The 13,828-nt window shown below is 37.4% G+C and overlaps 2 protein-coding genes across 2 annotated transcripts; both read right to left on the reverse strand.

Moving 5' to 3' along the window:
* Positions 1-433: 433 nt before the first annotated feature.
* LOC115441980 lies at positions 434-7,254 on the reverse strand. Its single transcript, XM_037440514.1, has 5 exons — positions 7,104-7,254; positions 2,660-2,885; positions 2,433-2,584; positions 1,095-1,253; positions 434-618 (listed from the first exon to the last, which is right to left on the reverse strand). The coding sequence occupies exons 1-5, from the start codon at positions 7,252-7,254 to the stop codon at positions 443-445; spliced, it is 864 nt and encodes a 287-aa protein (XP_037296411.1). The 3' UTR covers positions 434-442.
* On the reverse strand, positions 7,254-7,778 carry LOC119189843. Its single transcript, XM_037440516.1, has one exon. It carries the CDS (start codon positions 7,776-7,778, stop codon positions 7,254-7,256), a length of 525 nt encoding a protein of 174 aa, XP_037296413.1.
* Positions 7,779-13,828: the final 6,050 nt, after the last annotated feature.

Genomic DNA, 13,828 nt, shown 5'->3' on the forward strand with positions numbered 1-13,828 from the left:
AGCGTTATTAATAATATTTTACTTTTTGCTCCTGATTAAAAGGAATGCCTAGCTGGGAAAATAAGTATATTACAAAATATTGCGGTCGCGATTATTGCTCATAAGATGTAACAGGCACGATAAGAACTTGGAAGTACAAAAGTATCTGTACTTAAGTAAGATGATAAAAATAGGGTTGGGAGATCGATTCAAATAATAATAACAATTATGATAGAGATACTTCTATTTAATAAACAAAAACATTAATACAATTCAGATGCAAAAACAGAAAAATGCTTCAGAAATATTTGAGAATAAAAAGAGCTAACAATTAAGGACCCTCAGATTATAGCTAGATAACCATTTGAGTAGGTACAACAATTAATATATACAAATTTATTGAATAGTCATAAAAACATAAAAATACAGAATTAAAAAGCTGTTACTACGGTTAACAAATTGTTCAAGACCTAGCATAAGAACTCAGATCGTCAGCAATGTATTGTTTTGCTGGCACTTTGTCGAAGAATTTAGAGCTGTAATCGACGTAAATATCCAAGGCTCTGTCAGCAAACGGTCTTCCAACAGTATCAGCGATGAGTTTCCAATTTTTGTTCATCAAGTCTACGATTTCTTTGCCTGCAAAAGAAACAGCGGGATTAATACGTTTCTTAGAAGTATTGGCTATAAGTATCCTTGATTTTTACACATTAGTGGTTGAAAATCCTTTAATGCCATCTGTAGAAAAGGACAGAGATCTTCCACAACATGAAGCCATGGACCTAAGTTCGTCAGCTATTACCTTTGTCGCTCCATTAAGTTGCGTTCTTTATGGAGCTGTTAACTGACTTACGTCTTTTGTTTCTTTTACATTATTGTATTCAAAGGGTACTCAAACACTCCACCCATTGGTAAAAAGATTAGGAAAATTCGTTCGAAAGTGTAGGAGTTTGTCGCGTTCAGACAGACAGACGCGGCGAGGGGACTCTGTATATTACATATATGGATCCTGTATAAAAATATGTTGCGCTGTCTCCTGCCTGCTCCCAGAGAAACATTGATAAAAGGATTATGCTTTGATTTATGTGATTACATTGGTGTTGACATATACTCACTAGATTCTTTTTCACCCAAATACAAATTGTCAGCTTCAAATTTAAGTTTTCCCAATATTTCATAGTCATATTTGCCTGCCTTATAATCACATTTTAGGTAGATTTCACCGTCACGTTTGAAAGCGTAGAATGGATAATCTAATTTCAAAATTATCTTTTCTGTAAAATAAACAAAAAATATATAATGAAAATCGTAAGTGTCTCGTTGCAGGATCAGCATGTATATATCAGGTTCCAACAGGCCGGCATAATTTGTTGACTGTCGAGGGTCAACAATCTCTCGTCAGTCAATATTCTATTGGACCCCACTCCACTTACTAATAGGTGCATTGGGGTCTTGCCGAGGCCGCATAAATAATAATATAATAATACCAGCCCTGTATTATATACATGCCCACTGCTGAACACGGGCCTCCTCTACTACTGAGAGGGATAAGGCCTTAGTCCACCACGCTGGCCTAGTGCGGATTGGTAGACTTCACACACCTTCGAAATTCCTATAGAGAACTTCTCAGATGTGCAGGTTTCCTCACGATGTTTTCCTTCACCGTTAAAGCGAACGATAAATTCACAAAGAATACACACATGATTTTTTAGAAAAGTCAGAGGTGTGTGCCCTTGGGATTTGAACCTGCGGACATTCGTCTCGGCAGTGCATTCCACACCCAACTAGGCTATCGCCGCATAAAGAAAAGCCATATTATTGCAAGGCAGTTTAGCTTGGTGCGATTATGATAATGAATACAATACCTACTTCTAGACAAAAATATGGAAACGAATAAGAAAATAAATTATAGTGTAATTTTATCTATAACTAGCTTTTGCACGCGGCCCCGGCCGCGTGAATAATTTTTTGCCGGGATAGAAAGACAACCTCTGTCCTTCCCAGGGTTATAATTACGTCCATACCAAATTTCACCAAAATCCGTTTGATAGTTTTTGAGTTTATCGCGACAGGCAGACAGATGTGGTTAGGGGCTTTATTACATAATATACTTATATATCTATTTACTTTTTAAGAGGAACAATTCCGTCCTTTGTTGCGTAACTTTAATCGTTTACGTAGCTCACGTAACAAAAGCTTTCAAAAGGAATAAATGTTGTCCGTTTTTGCAATATTTTCCATTGTTGCTCTGCTGCTTTCGGTCATACTCTATTATAGCCGTCAGCAATAAATAGGCTATCGAACACTAAAATAATTTTCGAATTCAATCCAGTAGTTTCCGAGATTAGTGCGTTCAAACAAAAAAACTCCGCCTTATATAATAGTATAGATAGATTACTTACAAATGTCAAATATGATGTTATTATGACTTGTTACAGAACTTAAATACTTACGTAATTCTACTTTTCCTGTGCCTTCTCCATGAATTGATGAACCATTTAAGAAGGTTTTAATCAAGGGACTAGAAGAAGACAACTTATATTTGCCTTCAACAACTAAATCGCATGCGATATCAATTTTAGATCTTTCTTTTTCAATATCAACACTGAAAAGAAAATTAAAATTAATTTTTATTTTAATACCAACTTATATTAATCATTTTGTTTATTATGTATCTTACGCGAATCTCTTAAAAGTGCATCCTGTGATTCCGTTGACAATTCCATCAATCAAAGTTATATCAGCCAAGCCGGCGACAGATAAACTAATGTCCTTAAGGACAATAGGATCGATAGGTGGTATACCGTACTCTGGTATTCCATTTTTCCCAATGCTGGTTATAACATTCCCGTACACTTTACTTAGACATTCTTCGTCCTTAATAGAACATTTGGTTATTGTGTCCACTGAAAAATATAATTTTATGATTTTTTTTATTAGTATACACCTAAGTATACCTAATATCTAATAATAATATGTAAAATAGTTGACTAAAAGGAAACCCGGAAAACATGGCTATTTTGTTATGAATAGGATTGAATTTTCCATTGTACGTTTTGGTTTTGATATTTAGATAGGTTTCCTATAATAAATATAGTCACAAGTCGCCGAAACATGCGAGTAAATAATTATAATTATTGTTTTATGCCATTCCTGGATTTAATTACCATCATGGCTGGTATAAAATAATTTTATGAGACTACCGAATATTTTCCATACATAGGATGCGTTAATTAAGATTCAACAATGAGCAATACAATAAGCAATTTCAAAATACCAGTCCAAATTAAAACTTCGTCCCATTGAGATACTGTTCACCCTGTTGCACATGTTTTTTTAAGATAATATTTATTTTTATTTTATCAACGATGTGTTAAAACATTAATAATGCTACTTTGCAATAGAATAAAAAAATGTATGGAATGCAATGCCGTACTAAGCTCAACAGCGGTATCTCAAAAAAAAATCTAAATCTTGATTTTTATGTCGTCAGATAGCTTAAAGAAATACCCATCTAATGAACTTACCTAAATAACGGTATCTTGTTTAGAACTTTTTAAAAAACCCTTACAAGAGTGTCTGTATCTCAGCTTTACATACAAAACTATAAAACTGTATTTACAAAACTGCGATTATCTCGAAATAAGGTTTCCCTTACATACAGCTTTTGCGATTATCGCGGCAGTATACCCCATAGTTAAATTGTTTTAATAGTGTAAAAATCTAGATTTACCCTTTTTATCACCACCTGTTCTGTTCTATTCAATATTTTAAAATTTTCGTGGTCTGATCATGAAAATTACTTTAAATTATATATAAAAAAAAAATAATTTAATATAGTACTCACCAAAGGCAGATTTGGCGAAGGCGAACACGCAGCACCCGTATAAAAGAATATTTTTTACTGACATTTTGCATGTATTACCCAGAGCAGCACTTTGAAAATTGTAACATTCCGCAAACTTGGAGCTTATTATATAACAAGCAAATTTGTTCATTGGAACAAAAGTCTGGCCGGAAGAATTAAAAGGTCGCTTCTCGGTTTACGACTTACAAAACTTGAGTCTGTTTACCATTGTTTTAATTAAAGTAAATGCATAATTTTTTCTTTGTCTAACAATTGGTTTAATCTGAAAATATTTTGTGTAGTTTTACGATTTTTTTTATATACGAGAATAGTCTTATAATTAGTTAACTTTAAGATAATAAACTAACATACACAATAATTTTCATTTCGTTGAGTGAACAAAGAATGCGAAAAAATATAATGTATGCACATAATATGAGGATAATGATACTAACGAATATACTTAATTACGCAAAGTCGAAGTGTTAAAGGAATCCAACATAACTTAATGTTTAAAAAATTTATGCCAACATCTCGATTTACTACAGTGAGAAATACATAATTAGCGTAATTGAGAATAGACGACTGTGTAATTAAGAATTTAGGTAAGATACGTCACTAAATAGAAAAAAAAACATGGAAAGTGTTATATATCTTATAAAAAAATTCTGTTTAAAAAAACATGGAGAGTGTTTTTTTTTTCTTCGGTAGTGGGTCAATACCAGCTGCGATGTTTTTAATACCGACTCCAAAGGAGGAAGAAAAAAAGTAGGCTTTATCCATTCTTTTTTTTTATGATTGTTCAGTGATTTTACCCCGAGGTGGTGTTTGATTAAATAGTTTTGCATTTCCTATGGCTTTGAAATGTGTCCATTTCAATTTCATTAGAACAGGCTCTTAAATTTCATAGATGCAGAGGGGAATGCCTAAAAATCAAACACAATTTTGATGATTTCCTTTGTGTCGGCTTCAACATAACTTCATAATAAACATATAAATAATACCCATATTAGAGATATAGTTGGTTTTGTAGGCGTATTTTTGTATACTTTTATCCCAAATCTAAACTCGTAGAAGTTACATTCGTATTTATAATTAAATCTATCGAAGCATGCTTAACTGTTTTCAGCTACAAACCACATTAGTGACATTTCGCATTCGAGCTATATTTTTATTTTTAATGCTTTGAATGACCAGACGAGCTTGCCTTTTGCCTGACGGTTATCGATACGACCGCCCATAAACAGTAGAAACACAATTCAAAACTTTGAATTATAAAGTATTGTTTGGTATTCCTCTGCGCCATCCTGAGACATGAGATGACAAGTCTTATTATGTCCATTTGTTACACAGACTACAAGTTTCTTAAACCCGGAACACAACAGTAACTACACAATGATGCTTCGCGGCAGTAAGAGACATAGCGGTGGTACCTACCGAGGCGGACTCTCTTCTAGCCAATCATCGATTTTCGTGTGAATCAATTAAAAAAGAAACTTCACCTAACCACATCCACATTTTCTAGTTATTTTCAGGTCTCTGATCCCATCGGAAATACAAGCCTTGGTCAATATTATATGTTAAACTACTTAATACAAAACTTGGTCTATTTGTGTGCTAAATGTAATCGTCTATTTGTTTTTAAATATTTATTTTATTATAAACAGTATAATAATGGAAATAGGTTTAGTTATAATTTTTGTTAGTAAATAGTCTCCAAGCTAACTGACCGGAATCTATCAGGAATGAAACTAATTGCCAAGACGAAACACGCAACTCGTATGTTCGAACTTAGCCCACAGCAAGCTCACTTAGAAATATAATTAATCATGCTCGCTTTTTTGGTGAGGAGAAATGCACAGTCAGTCATCACTTAGGTAGCTAGTGAAAGGCTGGTAGGTTAGCTAGGTTAGGGCTCATGTCCTCGCCGGTGAGGATCGCGACGCGTTACCCTTCTATTTCTCCCTACTTGCCAGCCCGAGCTGGTTACTTCGGTTTGTACCTTGTCTTTATTATAAATTTTATCCCTAATTTAAAATGTCCATAGTCATATATGTAATTTTAATAGTTGTTTAGAAATAATAATAATTTTTCTTATGCTTTGTTTTGACGTATCATAAGTGCAACTTTGTTCGCCTACGTGATAAATAAAGTATTATATTTTTATTTTTTATACATGATCAAACCTGTACCTACTGTTTAAGCTCTAACCTCTCTTAGTAGTAGAGAGGCCTTATATTATACGAATCCCTCCAAGCCGAATTTCAGCCACGGTGCCCAATATCAAAGATGATCAAGCAGGTATGCAGGAGGTGCCGCATGGGCATCTACTTATATATATTCTAGACTCGTTTACTCCAGAATTTGACTCCCACGTGTTAATCGGCGTTCAGTCGTAAAAAAATCGAAATGAATTTCTACAACATACATGATAATATGCCGATTTCATAAGGGTAGTTAGGAAGAGAATGGTACCAGTACATTAATGGTGAAGATCATTTGCAATTTCTGAGGATCGTCATAATGAACGCTGACTTGGTTTTTCAACGCTGCGCTGAAAATTTTAATGTAAGAAGAGGGGGAAGGAGCGTAAACAACTTTGAACAACGAGTTCAGAAACTTAAGTTTTTGCACTTGTACTAATTTATTTTGTACAATTATCATAATATATGTAATTTTAAAACATCCTAATATTTTTTATACTTTTCCTCATAATTTAAGGCATTGTTAATGTTGACCCTGAATTTGGTTGAGGTTAAAAAAACAATATTTAATATTAGGAATATTTAGTTTTCTTATAAAAAAAATAATTAATTAGTTAATAAATCCTAGAGACAAATAACAAAGTCGTATTGCTTTAAAGTACCAAATTCTAGTCGTATATTTTAATTAATATAATGAACACAGCGTGACAATTTTTTACAAATAATTAAGTTCAAATTAAAATAGTAGCATGTGACGTTATATTTTGATGATAGTGACTTGATTATGTGGCTTTATTTTGAATTATCTCCTTTTTTTTTTTTTTTTTTCATGGGTAAAATCCTCTTGGATCCCTATCTACTAATGGTAAACAAGGTATGCCGGACTTTTACCGGCTAAAAACCCCATGTTAGTCTCCATCTGCACCTTGGTGAAGCTCTGGGACCTCAAAATGAACACGCCAGAACTCCACCAGTGCTTTGCTGAAAGCACTGTCTCGGTGGAGGAATAAGAGCTCTTGCTAATACCCTCCACGATCAATACAATCTATCTGCAAGCTGTTAAGCAGATGTACCAGGGCGATGGATACGACCGCCTTGGCGTCTTCGTCTTCGAACGGGGTCGGCCCTCTCCCGATCCCGCTCTGCGGCCTCCTTCGCAATCATGACAGTTTCACAGAAGGAGGCCACTGCTTTCCAGTTGGATTCTCCCACCAGCATCGCCATCACGACTGCGGGCAGGAGAGATTACTTCCAATCCGACCCGTTAGGGCTCGACGTTCCCCATCCCACGCAGAACACTGCGCGAGTGTGTGGTCCGCAGAGTCCTGAGCAGTGCCACCGCAGTGGTGGCAGTTCGATGTTGCCTCACGTCCTATCTTATTCAGGTAATCGCTAAAGCACCCGTGCCCGGTGATCACCTGAGTCAGTCTATAGGTGAGTCTTCCATCTTTTTGGTCCATCCAGTCTTTAAAGACCGGGAGGATGGCTTCGACGACGCGTTTATGCACATAAGGCTCCTCGCAGAGCCTTGAGTGCCACGCCGCTAATGCATTTTGTTTTTCTTCCCGTCTAATGGCCACCGCAAACGCCGTTATTGGCTGGCCTCCGCTTGTCTGGCGGACAATACGCATCCGGTCGTAGACCTTTGCGTCCATGTCTGCCAGTATATCCATGGGAGGGAATCGCGCCAAGATTGTCGCCGCCTCAAATGATATGGTACGATACCCTCGTATGATCCTGATGGCCATCTTTCTCTGAAGTCTATGGAGCTTCATTCTGCATCGACGGACGGTCAAGCGTTTATACCAACACTACACCCGCATAAAGACGGCGAACTTCCTATCTAGGTCCCCCGAGATTAGGTAGTAGTCTGTGCATGGCACCCGCTATCCTTTCTACACGAGGGACAAGACGCTCAAAATGTTCTTCAAAGCCCCAACGACCGTCTAAGGTGAGGCCCAAGTACTTAATATACCGGCTGACCTGTACTTCCGATTCACCTACTCGAATTTTCGAGTTGGGTGGTTCTCTGCCCCGCGATAGCTTGTGAAACCATAACGCCTCCGTTTTGTGAGGCGCTATTTGGAGACCTAATTCGCGTATTTTAGTAGCTATGATTGCCACCCCACGTTCAGCAAGCTCTATGGTCCTCTCGAAATTTTCCTCGACAGCAATAATAAGAGTATCATCCGCATAGCAAGTGATATATATGTCGGCAGGGAGTTTGACTCGCAGAACTGCATCGAATGCAATGTTCCAAAGGAGAGGCCCTAATACTGATCCCTGTGGAACCCCACAATGCATTTCCCTTCGGGTAAGACAACCATCCTGGCCAGTGTATTGTATATACCTGTCACTTAGATACGCCCCGATTACAGCTTGCAGGTAAGTAGGCACCAAGTGATGTACCAGTCCCTTTCTTATGGCATCCCATGGTAGGGAGTTAAAGGCATTGACAATATCCAAACTTATCGCCAACGCTACTCCTCCCCGGGAAACAGCTAGATCCGACAGGGAGCGTACGCGAAGGTTCGCGTCAATTGTCGATCGCCCCTGTCTGAAGCCATATTGACTGTCCGACAACTCGGGGCCAACACGCGACAAATGTCCGTTAAGTCGAGCAGCGACTATTCTTTCAAATAATTTGCCAGCCTCGTCTAATAGACATATAGGACGGTAGGTAGACGGAGAATCTGCAGTCCTGCCTTCTTTCTTAAGAAGGACCAATTTGGCCTCTTTCCAGAGTATGGGAAAAGTGGCAGTATGGAGAAATCCGTCAAACAGCCGTCTTAGTCTGTCTCCCAGTGCAGGTAAAGCCAATACCCAAGCCCGGCCGGGAATTCCGTCCGGACCTGGCGCAGTATTTCGGGCGCGCAAACGGCGTACAGCTCGATTTAGTTCCTCTTCGGTTACTCCTAGTTCTTCAGACCAGTCCGTTGGCATTACTGGGGCAGTTATGGAGCATCTCTGACCTATTGGAAACAAGGTATCAATTATTCGCCCCAGTTGGTCTGGTTCTAGGGTTTCCGTTAGAGGTGGCATCCATGGACGGAGCCTGCCTAGCACCATTTTATATGAACGCCCCCAGGGATCTCTGTCTAGTCCTTCCAAGAGCTCATCCCAAGACCGTGACTTTGCAGTCTTAATAGCGGCTTGGAGTGCTATTGTAGCAGCTCGGTACGCCCTGTACGCTGTGTCCACCTCATCAGTCGTAGTTCGCCTTCTTCTTCGAGCTCTTGTATATTGGCGACGGTTTTGCAGACAGATAGTACGTAGCTGTGCAATTTCTTCCGACCACCAGTATACAGCCTTTCGATTGACAGTCTTGGCTCTGGGCATAGATGCGTCACATATGCGGACCATCCTGCTCCGGAACCTAACTGCTTCAGCTTCTGGGTCAGCTATGACCGTGTCGGGCGTTGTGGGCCAAGCCGCAATGTTGGCAGCGGCTTTATGTATATCGGGGTTAAGCCTTTTAATGGACCAACGCCGAGGAGTACAGCTATTTTCATGACTAAAGTTTGTGTCAGGCCGCTGGTGAGTCACGTTAAAAATAATGTGACGATGGTCGGAGAGGGTAACTATTTCTTCTGCGACCCGCCATCCAGATATTATATTAATTGCAGAGGGGGTTACCCATGTGAGGTCTACGACCGACTCCCCCTGCCATCTCACGCATGTGCTTACAGAGCCTCGGTTCATGAGGCGCAGATCAAGTCCAGCCGCCCAATCTTGTATTGTCTCACCCCTACGATCATCCCTGCGATTTCCCCAAACTCTTGAGTGAGCATTGAAGTCTCCAAGAGCGATTGTTGGTCGAGGTAAGCATCTACGTATACAGTACTCCTCGTATTCATTAATTCATGTATTGGGCGAGATGTAGCAGCCCACAATAGCTAAAGATCCCCATTTCACTGCAACAAAACCTTCCCCTTTTTCCATTAAAGAGCAGGGTGGAGTGTCTTGCATACTCGCCCAATAGACAGCGACAGAGCCCCGCTCATCTCCGAACCATCGAGGATGATCCGGAACAGTGTAGGGCTCCTAGAATTACTTGCAATATATTTGCGCCTCCTAGAATTACTTGCAATATATTTAAGCTATAAAATGCCATAAAAAATTTAATAAGTACCTATTATAGTCCAGAGTTCAATACAGCTTAGCTTACGTTTATAACCTATCGCAAAGGCATTATTGTATTCAATCCAATATACTGATACATTTTTTTAATTTTTTTACCAAAAACCTCATCCCAAATCCAGCTCTGAAAAATACCAAAATCAGCTCAAAAATGAACAAATAATTAGGCATTGAATTTTTTGAAAAAGCCAAGTTACAAATATTGAAACATATGCTCAGACGACGTCACCAGGGCTGTAGGCAAGAAATCTTTCTGCAATCTTTAACGCTAATATAATACAAAAAATGTATGAGAATGATATACCGTAACGATAAATTTTGATTATTGCTGCTCGTGTTGTGATGGGAACTTATCAACCCAGACTTGGTCATAGCTCTATATTACACCAGTGGGGAACGGTCCATATAACCCGATTACTGGTGGAGGTCTCTCATATGTGAGAGTCCACCTGGGTAGGTACGACCGCAATGTCTATTTCAGCTGCCAAGCGGCAGTGTATAGTCACCGTTGTGTTCCGGTTTGAAGGACATTGTAGCCAGTGTAACCACTGGACATGATGAGACTTAAAATCTTATGTCTCAGCATGGCGAATGCAGTGGAATACCAAACAATAATTTGTTTCTACTGTTTATGGGCGGTCGCATTGCTTACCATCAGGCGAACGGCAAGCTCGTCTCGTGATGCGAAGCAATAAAAAAAAAAAACTTGCCATCTTCCCTTTATTTAGAATCTAAGTATCATTAGAAAGATTTGCAGGCCGCATTCATTTGTATCAGTATCTTTATGATGTATCGGGTCCCCTTCGTAAAATTCAACCTTTAACCACTGCATATCACATTATTATGTGTCTTAATGTATATTTTTTTCTTATAGATTTTTAACAATATTGTAATACCTATGTATTATAAAACAAAGTCCCTTTTTCGGCCTGTATGTTATCGATTTTTTCAAAATCTACTGAACAGATTTTTATGAAATTTGGTATGGCAATAGTTTAAGACTTAGAAAGATTATAAGCTATTTTCTATCTTAGAAAATATATCCCGTCTTTTATCCCGGACAAACTTCTTCACGCGGGCGAAGCCACGTGCAAATGCTAGTAAGTTTATAAATTTACGTCATTGATATTATTTTCGTATTACTTGAATATTACAATGACTGGAAAAATAGTGTTTGAAGCTTGTAGAGTAGTAGACGGGTGTGAGACGAGAAGCTTTCGATGCGATAGTTACACCTAGAATGTATGGTGATAGTGAGCAGCCCATAATTTATATTACAGAATTGTATAGTAATTTTCAAAACGCAGACATATCTAACCAATGGTTAATAAAAATATATAGATATACCTACAAAGGTAAAGAATTAGTACATAATAATTCCATAGCCACAACATAATGCCTCGCTTAAACTATTGGCGAATTATTCGCTAAATAACTTGGTGAATAAATATGATTGTGAATTGTTTGCTGGTGGTAGGATATATTTCATACCCGCCCAGGTAGAGAGCACCGTATACAAGGTGTTAAAACCCGCCCAAGTAAGTGCGTCGGGTTCCACGTTCAGCCTGTGTATATCCGGTTCCAACAGGCCGGCATAATTGTGTCAACCGAGGGGTAATCATCACTCGTCAGTCGAAATTTTGTTGGATCCCACTCCGCTTATCAGGTGCAGTAGGGTCACGTATAAAAAAGAACAATAACAAATACGCCCAAATAAGCTATTCAGACACTCGTTTTTGTACTATTCATCTGTACTAGTATTAAACGAGAAAAGTATACAGTACTCTATGTGTATACCTCATTATAGACGTTTATGTGTAATGTGAAAAAGTTGGCGCATTTATGTATACATATTTGTTTTTGCCCTAGTAGGCAAATGCGGTCTACATGATGGTACGCAATTTCCACCGCTCATTGAATTTGCAATGCTATAGGCACAGGCAATCCATTTCCTACTGGGTGTACCAGTACGAACATTAATTATTGGGACAATTTTGAGTCGACAGATTGCGCGTTATTTTGTGATATACACCTTTTATAAAAACAATGATTTAAGGTAGCGGAACCGTTAGTGGCTTACCTCGTTTTAAAATATTATACAGCCTTATTGTTGAGGAATATAAATAAAAATCTTTAATATACTTGGCAATGCTATAGGCCCAGGCAAGCCATTTCCTACCGGGTGTACCAGTACGAACATTAATTATTGGGACAATTTTGAGTCGACAGATTGCGCGTTCTTTTGTGATATACACCTTTTATAAAAATAATGATTTAAGATAGCGGAACTGTTAATGGCTTACTTCGTTTTAAAATCTTATACAGTCTTATTGTTGAGGAATATAAATAAAAATCTTTGATATACTTTCAACTTGTTTAATAATAAAGCACCAATAAAATATTGCCATGCTTTTTACCACAAAAAAATAACTAATTATATTTTTGTACAGCGGTACGCGGTTTGAGGTCTTCGCGATATCTCGCGAACGGTGATTCGTACGAAAAAAAATTTTAAAACAATTGTTGTAGAGAATTGCATGATCTACTTCTTTTGTCTGACCTATTTTCACGATAATACCTCCAGTTTCCGAGAAAAATGAGAAAAACCGAAATTTTTGACCTTTGACCTAGAATAAAATCTTTACACACATAGGATGGATGGGGACTTTTGACATTATATTGATAATGAAGTTCTTAACGTCTATAAGTACCATTTTAAAGACTACAAGGTCTACGACTCTAAAGACGACAGCTCTATGCGATTTTTTCCTCACAGTTTTTTTGTCTATTTTGACTGGACTATAATTTACTATCGAAGCGATTAGGTATGTTGTTCCAATTGTAAAAATAACGCAAATTGCTTTTATTTTTTCATTTAAAAATATTACTGTGAAAATAATAATGGCTACTATCAGTATGCACTATGGAAAAATGTTACATATTTTCAAAATAGCAATATCTTTGGAGCCAGTTGCAGATGCAATTTTGTTTCTGGTCGCATGAACCCACATAATTTGAAATAGTTTGATAAAGTTTCAGTAGGATTTTTAAGACTTGGCTTTAATCATACTACCTTATAATGTAACAGAGATAGATAATGATCAAATAAATTGGCAAATAGTTTTAAACCATTTCTCTCTAATGCTCAGTATCTCTGAGAGAATTTGTTTATTTCCAATGTATAGTACGACTGGAAAATTATTGTCAAACATACTATTTTCATATTACTTACTTACCTCCACACCATGAATATCGTATGTTATTAACATAAAAATATATACAGATCACATCAATAGAGTATGTTTCGACCATTTGCGTTATGTCACGAAATTAGACCATATAATTTGAAAATAATCAGCATTTTATGAAATGAAAATACAGGTTTACTACTCAAAGTTTATTAATTAAAATCACAGTAGGTAATGTATAGGTTATCTTAAAAAAATATTGCACCCTTTCTTTGTATTTCTCGCAAATAATATTCGATCGAGTTTCACATGCGTTTGAAAGTTTTACTAATAGAAACCCGTCACAGTTTATTTAGAGATTTTTTTTTTTTATAAAGAAACTGTGTTAAAAATACTTATCGAGGTAAACTTAAAAAAATATATATTAAAACTATATTGTAGTTTTAAAGTATACCCATACCCGATCAGAC

The sequence above is a fragment of the Manduca sexta genome, chromosome 19, assembly GCF_014839805.1.
Source record: "Manduca sexta isolate Smith_Timp_Sample1 chromosome 19, JHU_Msex_v1.0, whole genome shotgun sequence".
In the NCBI taxonomy this organism is placed as follows: Eukaryota; Metazoa; Arthropoda; class Insecta; order Lepidoptera; family Sphingidae; genus Manduca; species Manduca sexta.

Coding starts and splice junctions, on each gene's coding strand:
- LOC115441980 (XM_037440514.1), bottom strand. CDS start 7,254: ATGGCGATGCTGGTGGGAGAATCCAACTGGAAAGCAGTGGCCTCCTTC. Junction 2,585..2,659: donor TGCACTTTTAAGAGATTCGC/GTAAGATACATA, acceptor TTTTCTTTTCAG/TGTTGATATTGAAAAAGAAA. Junction 1,254..2,432: donor CACAGGAAAAGTAGAATTAC/GTAAGTATTTAA, acceptor TTTATTTTACAG/AAAAGATAATTTTGAAATTA.
- LOC119189843 (XM_037440516.1), bottom strand. CDS start 7,778: ATGGCCATCAGGATCATACGAGGGTATCGTACCATATCATTTGAGGCG.